The 25,031-nt window shown below is 41.0% G+C and overlaps 2 protein-coding genes across 2 annotated transcripts in view; one reads left to right on the plus strand and one right to left on the minus strand.

Moving 5' to 3' along the window:
- The window catches only part of Mrps11 (mitochondrial ribosomal protein S11), a 47,336-nt gene extending 26,491 nt beyond the window's left edge, over positions 1-20,845 (minus strand). The window contains exon 1 of the mRNA XM_070670644.1: positions 19,831-20,845. Coding sequence (XP_070526745.1) covers positions 19,831-19,858 — 28 coding nt within the window. The 5' untranslated portion in view covers positions 19,859-20,845. The remainder of the gene's footprint in view (positions 1-19,830) is intronic.
- The window catches only part of Dpr12 (defective proboscis extension response 12), a 229,186-nt gene that overhangs the window by 17,006 nt on the left and 187,149 nt on the right, over positions 1-25,031 (plus strand). The window lies entirely within an intron of this gene.

Here is a 25,031-nt window from a genome sequence, read left to right on the forward strand (position 1 = left end):
ATAGCTGTGCACTAATATAGCGCGGTCGGCCGTAAAATTGACATTTTGCGCTGATCACTTTGTGCTGCTTCGTATTTCGCGTGCTACGGCACATCTCATGAAAATTCTCAAAGCGATAAAACCTATCGGGAATATCGAAGACTTAAAAGGATGTAAGGCGCGGAAAATAAAATATGTACATCGAACTTCGCGAGCTTCGAAAACTCTCAATGTGCACCTGCGACAAAAATTGAATATTCTGTGATCATCTTCCGTCTCGCTGTCAATATTTATGTTAAACGCACATTTTTCGCGTCGTGGAAATAAAATTTTAATAATATATTTTTTTTTATAAATCTGAAACCATGCAACTTTTTTTTAAGAAAAACGTTTTAAATGTTCATTAATTGTCATAATGGAAAAAAAAACATTTTCCGTTAAAGTTGGCGCGTTTTAAATAAATAATGAGTTTGATTTATATTTCAATATGTCTCTTGCTATTTTTAAAAAAGGAAATACAAAATTAAAGGTATTAAATTGCATTACTTATTATCACCCTCCCGAAACGAAAGATCGTCAATTATAAATCCTGGATATTACTAAAACACGAAACATTCCAACGAAATTATTGCAATTGTACTTTACGAACCGATGAAACGTTCTTAAAGTACTTTCGGCGCGATTATAAAACTAGCACAAATCGTGAATCTTGCTTGTTCGAGGCGCTTTATTGGAAGGTAACGAAATGGAATCGAGACACGCGAAAGACAACCCAGTTTACCGAAGCCAACTTCGACTTATTGCACCCTCCTACTTCAAGAAAATTCGCCCGCTTAAAAAGATCTGTTGCTTCCGCCGGCTAAAAACAGGAAGAGAGCGGTTTACCAGCGAATATCGACGCGAGCCGAGGCAAGGAAAAAAAAAAAAAAAAAAAAAGAAAAGGGAAACATTGTTAGGGATACCCGTCACGTTCACAGGTGGTGTATAAAGTAACATGGACGAGACGAGAGGAAACGGTCGGAAAAAGCGGTGCCTCGTTAGCAGCTCCTTTATTTCGATCTAGGTCGATCATTCGCTGTTGTACGAAAGAAATCGACGGGATCGTTACACGACGCGTCGTTACCCACTTGCGTGTAGCCAGCGAAATCCATTAGTTCGTGTAAACGGGCCACTCGTTGAGCGCCATACAACCCAAGTCACGAGTTGGGGAGATCGGTGCCCATAAGCCGGAGCACTCGCACGGAGCCCGGGAATTTCTGCTGCCTCGGGTTAATCAGGGTTAGCTCCATACCGCTACGCGTCGTGAAATTTTTCCGATTTTCACCCTTTGCGGATAGCCCGCCATCGTCGTCCGTGCCGCGCTGTAATTGTATCGCCGATCCGACGCGAAAGAAACCGCGGTGATAATTACGGGAATGTTTATGCCCGGCATTAAAGCGAATAACGACCGTAGGCTATTAATTCACGCGATGTAATATCCAAAATGTTACCAATTAGATTGTATGTACACCATTTAACGTGATTAACGTGATCGAATTAGGAAAGTTTTAATACCGAAAGTGTTTCAGCAGGAATGATCAATTATCTATCTACCAATAAAGTTTCCGCCGATTTCGACTTCGCGAGTTTTAATTGCGTTATTGAAACCTCAAGTGTCATCGCGATACAGTGTTTCAGAAAAATTTTCTGGTTTGATGTTGAAATAAATGAACATCTACGAACATTTTTACAATTTATAATTCTAGTCGTTGCAATGCTAAGAATTTTATTACTGCGTTTGTTTCAGCTCAATTCATTTTCTATCCATGTACAAGATACAACGTATATCGAATAAACAATTTATCCACAAATTATTAAAAAAAAAAAAGAAAAAAAAAACAAAATTAGCAGAAATTGTTCCGTATTATTACCAGCGATAAGCGAATTTCTTCTGTACACTTGGGGAATGTTTTCGTATACGAAGAAAACTACCGCAGTCGTTACGAGTCATTTACTACTTGCGGAACGAATGACCAGATCTATTAATCCGATACAAACGACCGCGCATTTATCACGAGGAAAACCTACTTGAAAATTAGAAAAATATCTTAACTTGTACATTACGGAGTCTAAAATATTCATCGAGATACATTTTGGAACTTGGAAAGAACTGCTCGGCAGATTTACTGATCCCCGCTTGCGAATAAAAATTTTAGGGTACATTTAATCCATCGCTTATTAATAAAGAAATTTTTTAAGTTGAAAAAACCACTTTGTTATAAATTAAATATGATCAAAAAAAAAAATTAAAATATTAAAATATTAAAAAATGCATAATTATTTAGAATGGGTATATAATTATAATACATTATGCAGAATATTTTGCATAGAGCCAGTCTGCAACGTACTGCGATACGAATCGTGTTCTGCAATGACATGTTTCAACTCGCATTATCGTGTATTTAAGTGCATTCTATTATTCCAACTGACGCACCGGCGGTATTTAACGGCAGTTGTAATTGTATAATAATTAGTTTCGCTAGCTGCAACAGTTTAAACTTACAATGTTAATTTTATTTAATTATTTTCGAATCTAGATAATTTTTTAAGCCCGCGCTAGACTCGCAACAATTCTTGACTAGCTAACATCGTACACGCAATTCAAATATTGATAGGAAGCAGTCCTATATATTAATCTAAGAACTATATTCGTGTAGTAAGATAAACTAGGCAGTTAATTACTTGCAAGATACACTTCCAAATCTATTAGTACCGAGAAAACAGTACTTCGTTGTCTTACGTACATCCCGCTTATGAACAGGCGAATATCTGCCACATGCTTATGAGACGTCGGTATGCAGTCCAGTTCCTCATCTCGGGACGAGTTAATTAAGACGAGTTCATAATTAACTGAAATTCCATCCTGACGCATTACGTTTGAACACACTTACATACGCGAACGTGTAAATTAACTGTAGAAAATTATGCGAAAATAACGCTCGTTGATAATCAAACTTGAAATTAAAATATATCTTTAAAAAAAAAAAATTAAAAAGAAAAAAAAAAGAGAATTCTACATTGATGAGTTACACGAAATACAAGGGCTCTCATTTGAATAGTAGCGGCGTGCTTTGCAATTAGAGAGCAAACGAATACGTTTATACGAACAGAAACGATCCTCTCGTTAATAGGAAATGGATTTGGAGAAAGACAGGAGCTACCAATTACGATATGTCGCGTCATCCCGCAGAGAGTTAGATGGTATTACAGCCGTCGCATACGAATGAGTGCAATCGTCACGAGATAAGTCGTTAGCGACTTGCTCTAGGAACGCTTGTAACCCCCCTTCATTAGTATGGTGTAAACGAGCTCGCGTTGTCGCATATAACGTATGTAACCCAGCCACAAACGAGGGAATGCATCCACGTGTCTATGGGCCAACAGTACCTCGGTCCATTCTACCGCTCTGTCATGGCGTAATCAGGTTTATCTCGTGGTTGCACACAGAGAGACAAGTACAGTTCGTGACAAACCTCGCGCGTTATATCCTTCAGGAATGTGGAGCACGTGCCGGCTCCTGTGGGGATGATCATAATCGTCTTGTAGACGCACCGAAATTAAATGTAGTTACCGGGGCGCGAAATTTCCGCGCGGATAATCGGGAACGCGCAAAGGCGGGCCCCGCAAACTAGCTACGATTACGAGTTGGCATAATAGGATGCAGCGACGAGAGAGGTCACGTCGATATTCACGGCATTTGGATTGTGTAATGCCGCTAGCACGGATAAGAAGCGCTTAACAAGCTCGTCCCCCCCCCTCCTTCCCGCCTCACCCACTCTTCTCTTCATCGCGATTCTCGCTACGCGGCAAACAAAGTTGGAAACTTTTCGCATGCGGAATATTTAGAACGTAATTATGGTCGGGTAGTCGCCATGTTGACGGGTGTGTCGTGACAACTCGAGATAATGAAGTTTCTACCGTGGGAACGAAGGAACAGATCCAGGTCTGTAATGCCCTCCCTATAATCCCTCTCTTCGAGAATGTGAAGTTCATGCCAAATACGCCGACAGATACGGGCGTATGCTTTGAGGCAAATGCCACTGCTCCGGGACATTCTGCGGATTTGCATCGAAACTCGTTTCTTAAATGGGTGCTTGTTCAACAGGCTAATATAACCGTTGGCAGTTTATTTTCTCAGTAGAAAACGAGTTTACCCCGCAAACTCGGCGCATCTACATTGAATTTTCTATCTTTCGCGACTCGCATTTATTTGTATAAATTTTAAATATTATTATATTTTACTTTGATAGAACGTGTGGATATTTTCATGCTAAAAATGTATTTTCATATCGCGTTACGCCTTTTTTTTTTTTTTTTTTTTTTTTTCAAATATATTTAATATATATATTTCTGCCTCGTAATTTAAAAGATAATTAAAGTTTTTGTTTTATGTAACATCATGACCTAAAAATATGTTCAAAACTTAATATTCCCAAATATTTTATATCAAAGCTTTCTCTTTTTCTTCTCTATGTGTATTTCGAAATATTTCAACCATATTTCACGTACGTACAAAAAAAAAGAGGCCATAAATTTCAAATTGCAGTTACGTATCGCATTACTCATTTTTACAATCATGGTTTTTGAGATTATCAAGACGAAATTTACAATCGTCGATACATAAGCGCAATGAGATTGCACATCCGTAGCTACCTCATTGAAACATTAATTCGAGTGGAAATTGAGCCTAAACGCTATCTAATGACTATCCAGCCAATCCGTGGTTTATCTCGTGGCTGTCTAACAAAACTGTTCAGCATCGAGCCAAAAATGTAACGCACGAAACGTCTACATACTAAATCTACACGACCCGCGTTAGATAATAATAAATAGACGGATACCAGATTTCTTTTTTATTTTTTTTTCTAACGACACAAGATTACTTTTTGAATCCCATACCAAGCTTTTAAAAAAATGTGCAACAGGCTAGTCGGTGAAAGTTTTTCTATTTCCCAATAGTCTCGTCGCTTTTCGCGGACATTACTCAAACGCGTTACTCGACAGCGTATACGTACTAAATCTCGGCGGTGATGTAATCGCATTTTTATTTCAAAGCGCAAAGACGTAATAAAAAATAAAAAAAGTATAGTTTCTGGCTGCCGGCGATCGCTGGCGCGTTTCAACGTCCACGTAGCGCGTCAGATCGGTGCCAAATACTGATGTACGTTCTGCAGGGTGTGAGAGGCGCACAATGCTTTGAAGGCGCGCGATTGCTGGTCGATGGCCGAAGTGGCTGACGGGGGCGTATGTATACTTTAAGTCGCGAACAACGCGCAAAGGTGGATACGGATACAAGATAGAGACAACGTTGGAGCAATATCCTATATATTTCAGCAGCATGACCCAGCAACGCCCCTGAATACAGACACCTGCTTAAACAGCTATCGTCGGCTAACTGATAAACATTCACGGATTAGTTACGGTCTCCTCAACTTTCCTGTATAATGCAACACCTGTGGGTACGCATTATTGACTCCGGGAGTGAAACAACGAATTATTATTAAAGATTTAAATGCCCGCCGTACGAACAAACCTACGCGGGAGTTGAAATTCTCCAATTTATAATTTTCCGAATGTGCAGAAAAATTATCAAGTGATAACACTCAGTAATTTATTATTAACGCATTTTTTTATGTAACAACGTAGGTAAGTCAAATATTACTTTAGTTTTAATCATATTAAAATAACATTTTATCGTAATTATTTTAGAAATAATATTTTACTCTCATTAAAGAATCAATTAATTATCTTCATACTACGCAGCTTCGAATAATAAACTGTTTTTTTTACGTTGCGCTTTTAATTTTTTTTTTTTTTGAAAATATATATTTTGCTACTCGTAAAATCAAACGTTTAACAGATTGTTCCTTTTTGTTTTTACTTTTTGATATCTTTAACTTTTTTATGCGACAGCGCATTTCGGCGTGAAATGTAAAAGTGTCGTTTTGAGACGACTCTAGCGAGATCATCTTAAATAGATTTGCGACACGTTTTGCACATCAGAGCAGAGTAATTTCTACAGAATTTACTTGCCAGTACCTACAATTCGCGTTTTTCATTAAACTCTTTTATTACAAAAAAAATTAGGCATATAAAATAAAATTAGTATTTATTAATAATAAGTAGCTCGCGTTTGTCTCTGCTTGAAATATTTACGCTCAGAGCGAATAATAGAAAAATAAGTGAAATTTGTTTTTCCCTCTTCCAATTATCCTGCCCAATTATAAATGTATTTTTCCTAAATGAAACAGAGCCTGCACTTTAAAAAAAAAACGGGGGAGGAAGAAAACACGATTAACGAAGCTTCTCTCCGGCAGACTCTCGATATCTCTTCTTACCCCGGCATAATAATATATACGTATATCATTCGCGATATTAAAGAATGAGAAAGATAGCGACGCCGACGTCGTTTTCGTCGTCTTCGTCATGGTCGTCGTTATCCTCAACCGGATCCTTCACCGGTAAATCTCCATTACGCGACCCACGTACTCCAGAAGCAGTAAGTCAATATTCCTTTCATATCGTTAATGCGGCGGCGACGAGATTACGTACGTTTGCGCGTTTATTCGCGAGGGGATTTGATTCTCCCGTCCCCCCCCCCCTACCCCGAATTTGCCGTCCTAGTCTGCAACACCAGCACCTTCTTTTCGTTGGACGGTTATTATTTACGCGAGACGAAAGCGCCGTCATTTGTTAGGTCGCCCACCTCCTTCCCCCCTTTCGTTTTCAACCCCCCTCGTCAGAGTATCCTCGATAACATCCTATCCAGCTCGTTTTCTCAACTCTACCCTGGCTTCCGCTTACCGCCTATCTTTACACATCTCCTTCGGCACCGGAGATCGAACGCCGCGCATAAGTTTGCTGCCAAGTTGGCAAAGTTGTCGGTGGAACTTGCACGTATTTGCGCAGGTGAAATGCTCTTATAACGCCGAGGAGGAGGAAGCTAGTTCCCGGTGATTGCATTCAATTCGTCGACGGCTAGAAAGAAAGTCTGATCGGATTAGAACTCGCTTTCCATCTGGCAGAGGTACGGTTATACGCGAGGACGAGGCTGCCGAAGGTTTAAACGCGACGCTCCGCCATAGATGATCTCATTTAAAATTTTATTGCCAGCCCCGTCCTCGCGTGTAAGCTACGCCGGATAAATTTCTCGCCAGATCTGCCTTCTTAAGCGACCTGATTATGTGCATTACGAAAGTAATCGGGACGTGAAACGAGTTTCTGATTGACAAAACGCCGTTGATTCTGATTGACACGCATTAAATGTTACTTCTTCGTTGATTTATTTAAATTCCAACGAAATAACCTAGCGTAAAAGCTCGTAAGCTCTTGTAGCATTCGCTGACATTTTACTTACGGTAGACATGTAATACAGAAATCAATAAACCGATAAAAATTCGAAAAAAAAAAAGGGAAAAAAAATTCTTTTCAATTTAGTTACATTTTAACTATCAAAGTCACTCAGATTTTCTATGGAACAGGCATATGCAGCGGTCATTCAAAATATTTTATTCACAATGTTTGCGCGTGACGAAATGTTATGTGCTTAGCATTTTATCTAAAAATGCATTTTCGACGGCATTTATTTAGACCGTACGACGTTTATCCCTTTTCCGATATTTTTAATAACAATTATGTTACCACGCTGCCCAGACGAGTTTTTAACGTGATCCCGAACTCAGCTCAATATATCCGCGAGATGGGATATACCTTTCTTGGCCGTACGGAGGTAAACTCCAATCAAGAAACTCGTTTCACGTAAGAACGACTTATGGAATCAGATAAACGTCCGCAAACAATGCTCGTCGTAAATCACGTCTCTCCGATATACCCGGTGCACTCGATTTCGTTGCCCGACGAAGAATAATGGAAATAGATCGACGACCTCTCGAAATAACGCGCGTTTCCTCCTCCTCCCCCGCAAACCCCACCGCATCCGATTAACACCGCGCGTCCGCAACCCTCTCTCTCTCTAGCCCGCGGCCGCTTTTGAAGTCTTGTCACTCTTTTAGCTCGAGCACACATCGGATTTTCACGATCCGCGTTAATTACTCCTATTATTGTTGGGGAACAACACGCGGCATCACTTTGTCGACGAGGCGGCGCGCTAAAGCCGGTCGTAGGACGAGTAAAAGTGCCCGGGGTAAAAGGGAGGATGAGGCGTCTCGTCCCCATATAGAAGACAATTAATATCCATCAATCCGCGCGTGCCTAGCCCACCCCCTCCCTCCCCACCGGAATTTATCCGCGGAACAATCGCGACGCCCGACACAATTCTCCGATTGTCGCGTAAATAATCCACAGTTTTGCGAATCGCAATCTGTCACTCGCGCGGTAACCCTCGAATGAACCTTCGCGATTTCGGCGAGTATTGCAAGCACGTTGTAACATCGCGACATTTACACGGAAAGGCGTGCATTTCCATATAGAACAAGCAATTTACATATAGAGCAACTAGTTTGCTACGCAAACGAGTGGATTACCGCTTTTGCTTCTTTTGCTGAAACGACACAATTTCACGTACCTCTTTATTCAATTATCGATCACGTCTTCGAAGTGTAGGTAAGACGGTAAATATAAGATTTCGATTTATGGATGATTGGCGCGAGTAAAAAAAGAGAAAAAAAAAAAGAAAGAGAGAAAAAATAATGCCATACTGTTTTGAAGATACATGTTGTTTCGGTAGTAAGCAAGGATCAAACTGTTGCATATTGCAGTAGCTTTTCAGTACTGCAAAAGCCTGCATTTATTCGCTTGCGTTTGTTTTAGGTAATCTCATTTACACGACATACACGCGTCGAATTAAGGACAAAATCAATAAAACCGATTGAAAATATACAACTGGCGCGTTTATATTTTTGATCACCTGGCACTTTTGTCTACCAGCAGTTATTTTCAGTACTTGACAATTCTACTCCGCAACTTCATGTGAAATACGTTCGCTGGTGACGTAAAACAAAAAGGAAATCTATAAACCAAATTATTTGCTTATAAAAGAATTAACTCATAAACATGTATGATTACTAGTTTCTCAATTTTTTCTGTTGTCACTGATTATTATTTTATTTTATTTTTTTAATTTTTTTATAAAGTTAAAATTAAAATTCTGTCAAAAATGCAGTTTATTATTCTTCAAATAATTATTGCAAACAGTTAATCGTAGCTTCGTTCAAGTGTCAGCTCGTCGTTTGTCTATGAAAACATTTTTGCTCTCAAAACTAGGTTGTCGGTTAATGGATCATTTAACAATCGAATTTCCTACGGAATTACGCCACGATAGCTGATCGATCGATTAAACTACAATACGATTTCTCTTTGACGCGTTGAATTTCGGAACTTTCATTAAACATCCTCCGTTATATAAGATATATTTAATTTTAAAGACAGTTTCAAGCCGTAGTACTTAAATGTTAAATTATTTCGCTGAAGATTACGTTAGAAAAGGCTTTTTCCCCTTTTAATAATTTTACAAAGCTTCCAACATATTTTTGAAAAAAATTAAAAAAAAAAAAAATTCTTTTTGTAATTAAAATGCGTTGCATTTTGTCCGCTTCGTAATTTAATTTCGCCCGCCTGTCTCATATAATTGTTGTTTATAAGTGATTTACTAATTTTAATACTAAAATTTTCAATTTAAATTTTGAAACTTCTATTCCTACCGAATTGTTCTCATGTAATAGTGAAATCGCTCGTATTCATTTTATTGATTGGCAACTATATTGAATTTCGGTTTTGTTCGTATTCACCCGCAACGATATGCAAATCGCATTTATCTCGCCTCACAATTCGGGCAACAATATCGATTGTCCACTAATTATTTTTGAAAAATCGACACTCAATGTAATTCATTAAATTTAATTACGTTACAATTTCAAGTTATCAATACTTCGCATACATCAACGGCGATGTCTTTTTTTTATCATCACGACGTGGAGTGCGTTTTGGTTTCATTTCGACGAAGAAAACGTGCGCGTGCATAATGTGTGATCTGAAGAAAGATTTTATTATAAATATGCATCGAAATTGCAAAGAGCGGCCCAAGGATGTGATACTACTGTGTAACAAGGCGAATGCCGTGACTGGCAGGGCAAACAGAATGCAACGGATTATTCCGAAGGGAAAATTGCGAAGTTATTGCACTTAAAGCTATACCCCCGAGGACGTATAATTGAGTTTCTAATTCTCTATCATTATTCGAGACTCTTGAGCTATTTACCGGAAGCCACCCAACCAAGATCTTGCCTGGCATGTATAAATTGTTGGCAATCACGAGTCGCTACAATTTCGTCGACCACTTATCAGCACCCCCAAAGAGAGATGGCAAATGCAGCGTCTTAGCTCGCTGCATACAGAGCTATGGTAATATTGTATACATCTCGTGTTTACCATACTAACTGCTACAATTTTAATCGCTTTAACCACAGCCGAGGAGGATACGGAAGTAAATTATGAATAATCGAAAACGTGCAATTTAAGATTTGCTTATCAAATTATAAAATAAATAGTAATATATTTTGTAGTTCTTTTTTTTTTTCTTTTTTGATGGAATAGGACTTGGTGCAATATTATTATTACGCCGCGATATAGTTAGAGATTATAATTATCCAAATTACGAGGAAGTAAAAAAAAAAAGAAATAGAATCCTATTTTTGCGCGTGCTCTTTCTCTTTGGGCTTTTGCGTCCAGAAATTAACGAGTGACGAACTTTTCCGAGCACACAGGCATCCGATGCCCGCGTCGACAGTTTTTATAATCGTATTTTATATTCATCGCGTTTCTCTTTCTCTCTGTTCTACTTGAAAATGGTTCACAAACGGCGGAGCAACAAGTTTAGCGACAGTAAATTCACGTCGTTACTCGGTAATTTCTTCGCTTTCACGAGAGACGGGGAGAGCGATTGTTGCGGCGCGCGGGTGCGTTACCGACAATAAGTATCTCGTTGACATCGCCGCCGCTGTCGACTGCAGGGCTAGACGCTCGTTGGCATTATCCGTTTGCCCGTAATTAACGTAATGGTCGACGTCGAGTGCGCCGAGTCGAGCTCGACTGAATTGAGCAGGACCGAAGCCGTTTTGAGCGAGATCCGCGAGCCGCTATCGCAACCACCAAGCGCGTTTATAAACATGCGTGCAACTAGACCGCTCGAAATCGACAAACTTGCGATTAATATTCAACGACGGCCTTTACTGACGTTCCCGATCACAAAATTCCACCGCGAACAATGCACTTTCAGCGGCGACAGAGAAATTACGCGATATACACGCTCCACCGTCGAGTTTTACTTCGAATTATTCACGTACGCAATTTTAACAAATTATTTTACTTCGATTATTTACGTACGCAATTTTTAATAATTATTTTACTTCGATATTTTAAGAAACATTCGAGTCCATACACAGCAAACAATATTTCTATCATGCAAGAAGAAAAATTCCCGAAGAGAATCGTGATGAAAGAAAAATGTGTTTTATCTTTGAGTTTATCGTTTTAAGTAAATAATATCTTTAGGGGATATCCGTTTTCCCTTTATTCATGAGAGTGATTGTTACTGCGTGTTGTTTTATATCTTGAGAAATGCTCCGGGGCAATCGATCTTCTCGGGGAAAAAAAAAAGAAACAAAAAAAAAGAAAAAGAAAAAAAAAAGAAAAAGTTTATTTGTTCCTTCGGAACAACTGCACGATGTTTGGCTTTCGCGGCACGCGGATATATGGTTTCGTGCGCGTTACGCCTTCCCTTTACTTCCGTTTCGGTTTTTCCGGCGTGCGCCAGAGTGATCGATTCCCCCCCCTGCAATCCGAATGATAAATTCTCGCGGACTATAACGCATCTCGCGGCAAAGCGGCGGAGAACCGCGACGTACTGTTTCACGTCCGGGAGATAAATGCCAGTACGCGGTACCAAATGATCCGAAGAGCCACGCGTCTCACATCGCGTCTCGGCAAATTATAACCTTGATATCCCGATAGGCGGAATTGATTATAAGCGATGTTCGAGTTTTCCACCAGGCAGTCATGGATCTGGCAGTTGCAACGAGAAACGTCGATTCCACGGCACAAACGAAACAGTCGGTGCATATCGCTTAAACGATGCCGCATAGCCTGTAGCTTACGCTGCAGCGATTTCAGTTAGTGCAACGATAGAGAAGAAAGAGAGACGGCGATAGAGGCGATAGAGAGAGAAACGGAACAAAGATAGAAGCGAAACGAGAGCGAGAAAACAAGTGTCATAAAAAGAAGGAAAAAGAAAAAAAAAATGAAATCGTAAAATATATGATCATTGTCGGGCGCTTTTTCCACCGGAGTCTTTCTATCAAAGAGCGCCGTATTTAAATTTTTCCTCGTTCAACACACGATCGCCGTGGAGAATATTACTGGGTAATTTACTCGCGGCGCAAGCAAATTGTAATATTGATTTCTTGATAACCGGAAATTGGTTAAATGAGCATGAGTTTGAAGAGCCGGCCGTATTGCAGTCGTGCGTGCGACTGTAATGCAAATATCGTCCCATTATTAATGTGCGGACTGTGTCCATATATCCGGTCTATCAACGTCATCCCCGAAGGAATATTCGTTGTGCTAACTGCTTATGTACGAGCTAACGGTATCGATTTATCGTCGAAAAATTATCCTCAGCTACGATTTCATTAAACTTCATCGCGCATTTGCTCACGCACTTTTAATCACTTTATCGCATATTTATTTACCTCGAAATTAAAATAAATAATATCGCGTTACTTTTAAGTGGAGATTTATATATAAATTAGTTTTTTTTTTTTTAATGCGCGAAAACCTTAATGTGTTAATTGATAAAAATTAATTTATTTCGCGCGGACATCTCATTTATAAATTGCAAACGAAAGTAAATATAAAATAAAACTCGAAAATAATTTTTTTTCTTTTTTCGGACAATCGTATAATTATTCATACGAAATTGTAATTTCTCTATAATTTAAAGGGATTAAAAAAATGTTATATCATGCATTAATTAAACTGTAAACTTGCATCGGTGGATTTTGTAAAATGACGTACCTGTGTATTCTCTATCAAACGCATAACGCACCTTTGTGTTCGAAATTTAACGATCTATTCAACGTTAACGACAATCGCGTTCGCGCCTTAATATATTTTGTGATGTTAAACCTTTTCTATAAAATGAGTTTATGGAGAATCATTATACGTACATAATCCGATAAGCGATCACAAATGCGCGCAACTTGTTCTGGATTAAACATCATAAGAATAACAATGTAATTCGAGAAATTATTATGATATTTTATTGTCCGCGCCATCGTTTGGTATGTTACGTTGAATTTGTACAAACGTGAATACATGTTTTAACGTGGAAGTAATTCAGAATCAATTCTGGTCTGATTGCGACCGTTTCTATACCTCGAAAATACCTACGAACGATCGGATTAAAATTAGCGGTGAATTAGATTGCCTCTTTATTTGCGTTATAACGACGCTTAAATTAAACCATATTGTTGGTAAATGTTTAAATGCGGAGAAATATATGCAATAATTTTAACGGATGCAAACGACAATTAAAGATTTCTAATCAAACCGTCGTCGAAATTTCTATAAATTTTTAGCTCGCATTATACCGAAACTTGCTTCATTTGCAATGCAAAGTCTCCTAAAAGTTAACTCACCCATAAAAGTTCCGGCTATACCACCCCTCCCCCTCGTTCCCTTACTTTCTGCTATACATTATTTATAATCCTGGTAACAACGTAACACTCGAGTGAAAAATCTGGGCCGTATGTTTTGTGCATCACTGTTACGTAATACATCTACGTATTTTTAACATTCAAGATTTTAAAAGCAATTTAAAAATAGCGAGAGGCGTGGCGCGATTCGATCCTGTATTCTCCACCGGCGAGTTCTATCTTTATTACTTACTTTAATTAAATTCGTCGAACGTCCCTTTCCTCGCGTCAGTCGGATTCGACCGAGACCCCGAAAGCAAACCGCAAAAAAAAAAAAAACACGTCACCGAAATGTCATGCCCAGAAAGCGAAATCCGCGCCGCACGAAATCGCGTGTCTCATTGCGTGAGATCAATACCGCGGTCGCACGCAAAGAATTTCTCTTTTATGTATTATTTTCTCTTATTTTTAATTTTTTTTTTTTTTTACCATTTGCTAAACGGTTTTAAGTAACAACGTTGAAAGCACCCCCGTTTTCAATGAAGATCTGCGCTCGCAACAGATTTCTATTAGAGATACGAATACGTCAAGCAAAGGTGTACTTTCGAGCAAGCCAAAATAACTGCTGGCGTACCGCGGTAAGCTTTAAAGATTAAAAAAAAATTTTAATCCTATTTATTAAATTCATCTGTTAAATAAACAATCATATTTCGTGGTTGGTTATAAAATTGAGAAAGGAAAAGAGAGAAAGCACGCTTTAATCCAATACAGTCAAGCACGGAAGTAAATTAAAAAATTTGTTTCCCCTTTTTTTTTCAGTGATTTTTAATTATATTAATTGTCGGGGAATGAATATTCCTTTAAATATCATTCTTTGTTAGCAGTTTTTATAATATCCTATTCAAAGTCCCTTTTAAATATCCTAGTGTTAAGTACAGCTAGCGACAAACGTTGTATGAAATAATTAATGAATATTAAATGCAAAATAAATTTTTTTTTCTCACGTGTTAAATTATCCGACTACTAAGCACAGTTAAATTTTGTTTGTCATTAGAAAAGCATCGACATTCCGTAATTTTAAATCAATTAAAATGTGCAATTCCATTCATTTCCGATATAATAAAACGTCGACAAATCCATTTAAATTCAAATGCATACTGTATGCGTAACACGATATGTGCTAACTTTTGCAAACGTGGACACAGATATCGAGAGCTACATCGAAAGTACTACGTAATATAGATAGATATACGTTTTTCCCTTTTATTTCCCCCATTCCTTTTTACATTACGTTATTAATATCAAGGAATAAAGAAAAAGGTTTCCAATTAAAGATAGACTCGAATTATACAGAACTCCTTTCTTCCGCTAGGATTTAATAAAACTGAATAATGCATTGCTTACTTTTTAACTTATCGCAGCATTCATTTCCGTTCCTTCAGAAACGGCGGTTCTCTGAGGGAGCATTTCTTATTGTTAGGATCCTGAATAGAGAGATTACGATCGAGAAACGAAATGTAAGCGCATGAATCGTTAATTTAAACCAAATGCTCAACCGCTCTGTGCAATTTCTACTTTCGTAGACAAGAAAGATCTCTGTGCGCGTAAAAAAAATATATATATATTATATATAAAAAAAACTATCGAATTTTTCGTGCAAATCGACGAAATATCATCGCGATTTTTTTTTTAAAACACATTTGATCTATCTCCTTCCAAAATCTTCGTAAAATGTTATGACGTGACGACACATCCATCAAACCCAATATTTTCAAATAATTGCCTAGAGTGCATTTTTGAAAAACAAATACTATACGCGATATATGAGGGTATATATGTGAAAAGAGAAATATAACGACACGCACACACGGCGTCGATGAAATATGATGGCGGAACAAATGATAAATCACTACGAAAGGGATGAATTTGCAGAACTTCTTTCGCTTGACTATAGGGAAATCATCATTTTTTTTCCACTTTCACGGAGCATTACATGCCTGTTATCGTGTCACGTTTGACGCGGTATTGATAGCCGAAACGTAGCACATAACCGGAAACTGGTATCGAACTAATGCAACAACGCGATACCGTGATTTCGTTAAAAATTCACTTGCTACGCAAGTAATTTTATTTTGCTCAGCTATTTTATAATATGCACTTTTCGATCGCGTTGCACATTCGAGGGTGCTTTTGCGACGATCTAAATAATTTCTTAAAGAAAAACGCCGACGAGGATAAAAACGTAAATGTTCTCGACTTTTTTATACTATTTAAAGATGTGAAAAAAAATAATGATACCGCGTTTAAATTTATAATACCGAGAGTCAATTACAGAATTATATTTTTCAAAATCGTTTCCTCCCATTAGCGACAAATTTTTCATAATTATGTCTTAATTAAATTAAATAAGAACGTAACATCTGACTTATTTAATTGCCTAACTGCGTTTTCATAATTATACGTTTCTAAAAAAGTATAAAAAAAAAAAAAACGATGGATATGAATTATCATTTTCAACAATCACCTGTCCGCTGTAAGATCATTATAGTGGCGACCTGCTTATTAAATGAACTGAGAGAAAATAGCAAAACGCTGTACCACGTGAACCGTGAAATAACTCGCAAAACCACGTAAACGATAATATGCGTGGTAAATATTTTCACGAAGCTCTCTCGCCCTCCTTTAAATGCGTCTCTTTCATTTTTGCTTAGAATTCCGCGGAGAGCGCTAACCTCACGACCACCGTAGTGCAACCGCCGTCGCCGCCGGTCTTTAATACGCGCAAAATTCCACGCATACTTTCCCTCCCCCCCGGTCGGAAATATTTCCGCGAAACGCGGATGTAAAAACAACGTTCGATACAGCTTGGCGAAGTAACGATCATCGCCGAAGGGGATAAAAGCGATCAGTCAGCCCCGCGCGACGCCCGAGTTCGTAAGCGAGAGGGAAAGGCGCGAGATTCTCCATGGGAGAATAATTCCCGCACGCAATCACCCTGGCACGTGCGCCCCATTTAAAGGGAGTCCCGTATAAATCTTACGAAATGTTGGCGGAATAACGATACTTTTTTTTTTTACCGACGTAAAACGGGCCACGTAATTCAAGCGCAATTACTTGCCGAAGAGCTGACGAGCGGAATACACTTTTGACAAACCGACGGCGCGACCCCTCGTCTTCCACCCCATGAGGAAAGGCCCTCAAGGGTTCGATGGGGAACGTCGATCAAACCCCCCGACACACGCCACTCGTTCTAGCTCTCTATCTCCATCTCTCTCTCTTTCTCTCCCTCGACAAATTCTCCCCGATAGCGGAGCGTTCGACGGTATATGCCTTTTTAACGAGGCACTCCTTTTAACCCGGAATCACGATGATCGATGGCGCGGGAGAGTGGGGAACGTCGATCATGATTTCGCAAACGACATCCCGACCGGGGGAATCTTCCGTGCGAAGGGATCGCGTGGAGATCGCGATTCCTCGGGTAAACGGCGCGCGAGGCGATATCGCGGGGGATAATTCGACGTGACATAACGCCGCGTGTCAATGTTTACCCTGACGTTGACGGAGAGTTGTCAGAAAGCATCAGCAACAGACGCGCGTGTGGGATAAGCGAGAAACCAGTCGAAATAATTAACGTATAATTGACGGAGGCGTTTGATCACTTCGCGCACCGTTCGCCTCGGTCACAAAAGCTTTACCCTTTGTATTTCCTGCTTTCCGCGAAACTTGCTACGTAAAAAAAAAATTTCCTTTTTTTTTTATTAATTTTTTTCCCCACAGATGCGCGCGTTTCTGTCAGATTTTGTGGCGAAAAAAAAAAAAATGCTTTTACGTCGGATGAAAATAAAGTGCGTCATGATTTTGCACTGTTAAAAATTGACGCAGCTTCGCGGGAGCTTTGTGATATTTGCGCACGCAAAATATTTTCATGGATACTTCCACGGTAAATAAACGAATGAATAATTGCAGTAATTCCTACTTTCCACGAAATCGTCCATATATTATAAGTAGCGAGTAACCGTTCGTTTTCCCTTCCAGAGTACCGTGCGCGTCGTGAACAATTAATATATACATAATGAATAATTTGAAAATTTGCGTTTTAAGCGCGGGATAAAGACAAGAGTGCACGGTCATATCGAATTCAGTTATGAAATTAGCACGAAACGCTGGTGCATTTTATAGCGAGCCCGATGAAAAAGGGACGCGCAGGCAAATCTGACATCGCGCAACGCAATACCAATTTTGTATTAGACGAAATTAGAGATCTCTATCGAGTCGCTCCCTCACACTCGCCGGAACGTCTTCAACGGGAGGCTCGTGCGCGGTCACGAGCGCGTTTCCACGGAACTCGTTCGGTCTAACAAGCGGCCTAATCAATCATTACATTCATACGTAGGAAGGTGACAAATTCGAAACGCGACGTCGCTCGGAAGGACGATAAAACGCATCGGGTCGCGGCGCCGAGGCCGTAACGCAATTTCAGCCTTATCTCGTAGTGTGTATCGCATTTCGACTCTGCCGCCGTTGCGAGCCCGCGGCCCCTACATCGCGTGCACACCGTCCGTGGGACTTATTGTGGTTCGTGCCGCCTTTATCTACCTAATCCAATATTTCGTTTCGTACCTCGTTGGTGGCCGGAGCCGGCTTTCTCCGCGATTTCACGTGGAACGGGGAAAACAAGCTCGACGGTGCATCGCAAAGCCGCCACCGACGAGCGAGCGAGCGACGACGACGACGGCTCTACACCCTCACACGTACGCGCTGTGCACGCGCGCGAGATAACTGATTGGATTTAACAAACGCTGCAAACGAGTTTTGCCCAGGCGCGAATATGCAGGGCGCGCGCAAGATGCACAGACGCAAAATCGTCCTTCCAAAAGTGATTGGAAATTTGATCAGGAAACCAAAACATTAACTCGCAAATTGCACCCGGGGACTATGATTTTAGCGAAGCTTTATGCGAACGTATAACAGCTCGCGCACAACTATGTTTTCCATGTACGGAAAAAAGGAATGAAGCGGAATTTTCTCTCCCCGATTTCTTGCGAATATTCGTTTCTATAAAATGCGACAGTATTCCAGACGCGAAATTAAGTTGTACGTTAATGTAAAAGTAATATTGATAATAATGATAACGCGAAGTCTGTCTGTGTATAAGAAAATTTCATTTTTCTTTCGAGATATCTTTTCGATATTTATGTATTTGTAAATTTTGTATTAAAAAAAAAAAAGAATTATAATATGTAAAAAATAAACTTTTTTTAAAACCAAAGTAAATGTTTTTTTTTTTTTTTCCTTTAACACGGAGGATTGATGGAAAGTTAAAGCGCGCAAAATTTACTAAAAGAGATTTAGCAAATATTCCTTGTATAAAACCGACTTCACCCCGAATTCAATATTCGCGATTTTCTATACGTGAGTTAAAGAATGATTGATGGTCTTGGGGGACGTTATTACAATAAAGCTTGCACATTAAAGGCGATTTCGATCAAGCTTAATCGATTAGCTTGCCAAGTAATACAATTCTGTCAACATAAAATTATATTTTGGACGCTTAAAACGTAAGAAACGTAAGAAAAAAAAAAAAGAAAGAAAAAAAAAGAAAAAATAGAACAAGATTAAGTGACAAAAATCATTTAAAAATAGTATTTGTCGGCGTTTTCGATTCGCTCTAACAGCGCCACGTAATTTCCAATTTACGAAATATCTAGAATTCTATTCACGCTGAATAAAACAGTCGGAGGCTCGAAACATCGACGCACGGGTCGTTTATACCGTATTGCGAGCGGAATTACATTCGGAAATCTGACGCGAATTACAGATCATCTAAAGTGAGCTTTCGGCGGTATCGCGTGATCGTTAAAAAAAAAAACCCCCCGGCACAGTCGGCGGAATCAGACGTAGTCGGATTACGTGTTCATTTCTCATCAAAGGGCCGAGAATTCTCGGCGAACAATCAGCGGGGACGCGTCGTTACGGCACGAAAAAAATTCGATTTCCGATCTTCCTGCGAGGCGTTCGGACAAGTGAAACGAGGTACGGGGTAAGGGGGGACGCCGGATCACAAAATGGCGGACTTTCGCGAACGTAACCGCGGTCGCGAAAGGGTTAGAAGCGAAAGCAGCTGACGGCTAACCGTCGAATGTCATAATAAGTGGATAATTACTCGCCGGTCGACGACGCCGCCTCCTCATCGATTCGCTCCGCTCCGGGACGCTCGCTCTCCGTCGATCGATCCCGGCTTCCCTTCTAGACGCTCGCTCTCCGTCGATCGATCCCGGCTTCCCTTCTAGACGCTCGCTCTCCGTCGATCGATCCCGGCTTCCCTTCTAGACGCTCGCTCTCCGTCGATCCATCCCGGCTTCCCTTCGGACACTCTCCGTCGATCGATCCGCTTCCCTTCGAGCACTCACTCGCGCGGGTATCGCCTCGGTCGGCGCTTGACCGCGAGCCTTCGCGCCAATTAGCGCCAACGCGATAATCGCCCGACACGTAATTGCGTACGCGTCTCTCTCGTCGTCCGCACTAAGCGTCCCGTAGCGCGAAACGCGTTCGCTCTATCGACCCGTAGCGCCAAACGTCTCCTCGCGGCACTTCCGCGCTCGCGAAGACCGGAAGGTCCGTGTCGCGGCGACGGCAACTTCACGCCGGTGATAACCTCAGCATCGCGACGCCGACGGGGAAAGTTGGTTAATTTCACGACGCCCACTGTTTCTCGCCGCCCGACGACTCGACGACGACGACGACGTGGACTCGACTCCGATGTTCGTTCGACGCGAGTTCCTTTGGATTGTCGACGTTCAACTCGAGACTCACTCCCGACGCGTAAGAACTATGATCTAAGAGCGATATCTAGTCGTACTGACGACGACACTTCGGGTACTTGAAAATCCGCCCACTCACGCCAGCGGGACCTCAGCGGACGTTGCGTAAAACAAAAAAAAACTATGTAATGTAATGTAAAAAATAATTAATACGAATCGAAGCTCAATTGGCGTGGAGCTCACGCAGCGCGAAAGAACGACTTGTAGAAACAAACGTAACAAACCTGACGAAACGAAACTGAATTTCCGATCGGACGCTAGATGGGCCTTAAGTCCGTAATTTTTACGATCCTAAAGCCCAGCCTGCACTACCTCCACCTATTCCAGCCAATCAGACGTCCTAGCGTTAGTGGCAACAGTGGCGTCTCTTTCTATCGCGTAACGTTATTCAAAAGTTGGTAACTTTTACAAGGAGCTCAGTCGCTCGGCAGACATCGTTCGGTGCAAGTCTTTTTTACGATCGCGGCTATTTCGCGGCTTTTTTTCCTCGCGTTTCGCGCGTATTCGCCTGCCGAGTCTGCGTCCGTGGATAAATTCACGAGAGCCGGGATCGAGCACGTAATCTCGCAAGGCGATGTCGTCGCGGTTCGCCGCGATTCGCGTCGCAATTATTTCTCGCAGCGATCGCTGTTCTTCGCCCACGGCGGCGGTGAGAGACGTCGTGCATCGCGTCGATACGAAAATACGGTGCAGTTCTCGCCGGATCGCCCTATTAATTCAGACATGGGCCATCGAGAGGCGGCCTGCCGAGTTTGCGTCCGCGGATGAATTCACGAGTGCCGGGATCGAGCGCCTAATCTCGCAAGGAGATGTCGTCGCGGCCGGTCGCGGTCCGCCATGATTCGCGTCGCGAGGTAATTATTTCTCACGGCGATGTCGTCGCGGCTCGTCGCGATCCGCCATGATTCGCGTCGCGAGGTAATTATTTCTCACGACGATCGCTGTTCTTCGCCCACAACGGCGGCGAGAGACGTCGTGCATCGCGTCGATACGAAAATACGGTGCAGTTCTCGCCGGATCGCGGTATTAATTGAGACATTGACCATCGAGAGCCGGCGAATGATTCGCGCGGGAGCCGGTTTCGCGGTTAATCCGGCGACGAGGTGTTCGCGAGCCGCTCGCAATTAATGCGGACGCGGCTTGACCGGAAGCCATTTTGTGATCACCAACAGAGTTTTTTCTACGATTGATCGAGAAGGAAGAGACAGTTAATTTCGAGAGTGTTACCCGGAAATTGCCACGCAGAATGCAGCCGTATCCGTGATCCATTCCTGTTTCCTAACCTAGCGGCCCGGTCATGGAGGAGATATAAAGCGATCGGCGGAAAAAGCAGCGAGTCGGCGAACATTCGGGAATAATTAACCGGTAAATGAGGAGACTGTGATTCAACGTGCAAAGTAAGTCCCCGTCATATTCTGATCGTGATCGATTGTTTCGTCAACGACTCTATACTTGTTCCCTTGGCGTGATTTCACGCATCTTCACCGCGAGCGGTGTATTTATCGACGTAAAAAATTCTACTCTTTCTATTTAACAAAATAAACCTTTTATTCTTCCCGTTGAAGCTTGAAATTATTTTTGTACGCACATGGTAAAATAGAGATATCACATTTCAAGCGTAACAGTAATTTATATAATTTATTTGTATTTTTAATTAAAATTGTCTTTTTTTTTTCTTTTTTTAAATTTAAAAATTAACTTTACGCGACGCGGAGAATAAAATATAAAGTCTGTTTAGCTGCGATTAATTAATTAAATGAAATCGTATACGCGTATCATTTTGGCAAACGCGCGGCGCAAATAACTGAGATTTTTATACTCAATTAACGTAAATTTGATCTTCGGGCGATTTCATTTTCATCCGTGACAAAACGAAGGGTTTCGGGCTCGATACACGGTGCACATACATATGTAGCGAGTAAACGTAATTGATTGGCGACTCGAAGGTTGCTAAACGAAAACGGCTTTACGTATCGGCAAGTCTCTCTTAATTGGCTTATTAGTCGGCGAAAGTCATAGCCGAGCTAAACGACGAGGACTGCCCCCAGCAAGCGTCCCCGGTCTAGATTGAAAGTTTGATCGACGGTTCCGGGGGGGGTGTCGGGACCATCGGCGACGAATATATCTCGTCGATTCGCCGAACGGTTGTTGGAAAAACGCGGTCACTTGTTCGATTCCGGTCTCGTTTTATTCTTCGACGCTCGGTGTAACACGCGAAGCGGCATTAAACGCAGATTTGATTTCAATCGCGCACGGTGGCGGAAAAATTTCTGGCCACCGCGCCTCGTCGCGAAACAGCCTGACATTTTCGACGACTTTTCGCCGCGCACCGAGTATATTTGGATCGTACCTAAGTTTGGACACGCGATCGATAATTATTAATATCGAAAATTGCCTGAAATTCTTAGCCGCGGTAAACTTACGATCGAGAGAGCCCCGGCGCAGTTCGGAAAAAAAAAAAAAAAGGTTGCAGCGCAAATTTTTATTCCGCGATCGAATCCGTATTGAATCTAGCGGTCAATATTATTTTTTCGAATTTATTACGATTAAAGTGTGATATTAATTTTACCAAAATTTGGTACGTACATCGAAGGACATACGGCGCTTTCTGCGGCGTCAGCGGCTAGCGTACGTTATCCTAGGCGACAGAGACAGGAGATGAGAAAACGGGGAGAAATCAGTCATCGGCAATCCGGCCGGCGCGGTACATACACGCGGAATATGTGAAACTTGACGCACCCGACGCTAAAGTCACGTTCGCTAGCTGTCGTCGCTATATGTCTTTCAACGTCCAAGCGTCTCAATGTTTAACTGAAAATATTACGTTACTAAAAATATCTAAGAGCAATACCCCTTTTTTTTTTTTTATAAACATATATTTAATTTTTCTCTTTGATTTTATTTTTTTAACGATAATTTGGGAGGGAATTTTTACGTTATTTTTTTAAATTATTATATATATTATTCTAAGATTTTCTGCTATATTATTTTCGTAATAATTAATTGCTTCCCGCGTGGAGATTAATTATTTGGAAATTTTTTTTTCTATGGGAGAATGTGACAGAATCAAAATTCAAAGCAGGTTAATTAGCAATTCCAAGTTTCGCCACTTTCTATAGTATCTGGTACTCTGTTTCGGCGTAACGAGCCGTTGTGTACGAATTAACACGCGCTAACTCTGAGTCCCGTACAAACTTGCCCCGTTTCAGTATAGAGCTCTGAATAATTATGAAAGAGACTATCCGATATCATTCGCAATCAATGACAGAGAATTTAAATGGCACGGGCACAGAAAAGTTCTTTATAAAAATATTAAAGCCTTTTATTTCTCGTATATTTCACGCGACTGCTTCAATTTTTACCATCTGACTTGTTCTAAATAAATTCGGTCAAACCAAATTGAACATTAATTCGCGTCTACCCACGCGGAGTGCGATAAATCGAAATCATACAACGAGACACGATCAACAATTAAGAGTCCCAGTAATTTTCGGTCGCGTCGGCTATCAACGGATCGATGTGCGCGAGTTAACGCGGGACAGTCGCGAATTCGGGCGGGGAAACTCATTTTCCCGGGGAGTTCCGTGCAGAGCGACGTGCGAATGCGAATCAGTCAAACGACCGGTACAGTTCGGGAGTCGGTCGGGCGCTGTTACCATGCAAGTCATTACGAACGGCGAACGGTATATTATATTACAGCTGACGTTTCGGTTGAATCTGTTACGTTAAGACTTGTCGGCGTAAACGAGGACGTCGGCGTCATCGGTTCGCGTGATGTCTCGGCACGGCGATATAATTTGCAACCAAGCAGTGCTCCTCCGGTATTAACATATTCAAATCTCCGCATTTCGACGGCACGGTCGGTCCCCATAGCTTGACATAAATGATTCATTGTTCACGAATCAACGCGCATCACTTGTAACGCCAGTTAATCACCGAGAGAGCTCCGTCCCCGCTTTCCGAAGTTCGCCCGCGTGAATATAAATTAATTGAAACAAATTTGATATCGAATACCGACGGTATGGATTGCAATTGGTTGTGAACGATTACTTATAATTATTCATGCACCACGTCGAAATGAATCCCTGATAACGTTCGCTCGGGTTACGGCCTCGACGTGTTCGTTAATTTACGCTGGCCCCCTCGTCCGAGGTTCACGTTCGCGGGCGACGTTTGAGAAATTGCAAATTTTTTATTAACGCATAAAGAATCGTACGGCGGTGAATTATAAACAGCGCTCGAATTATTAAAATGGGTTTACTTCGAGATAATGTAATTGGCTGCGGGATCTAACTTTTTCGCACGCTCTTGTTGCAGATTTTTTGAGAGCTTTATCTAGAGATGAACGTTAATAATCTAAAACAATGACGTTTAATATTCCGCGGACCATTTCTTTTGCGTTGTTTGCATATTAATACATTTACTGAAATAAGCACTCATCAAAACGATAATTAGCGATGCTTTTTAATATCTAAATTGTAACCTGCATGCGTTTTTTCTAACGTACGTAGCACGTGGTGCGCGTTTAATGAAGAATTAAAAT

This window comes from Cardiocondyla obscurior, linkage group LG21 (assembly GCF_019399895.1).
Source record: "Cardiocondyla obscurior isolate alpha-2009 linkage group LG21, Cobs3.1, whole genome shotgun sequence".
NCBI lineage: Eukaryota > Metazoa > Arthropoda > Insecta > Hymenoptera > Formicidae > Cardiocondyla > Cardiocondyla obscurior.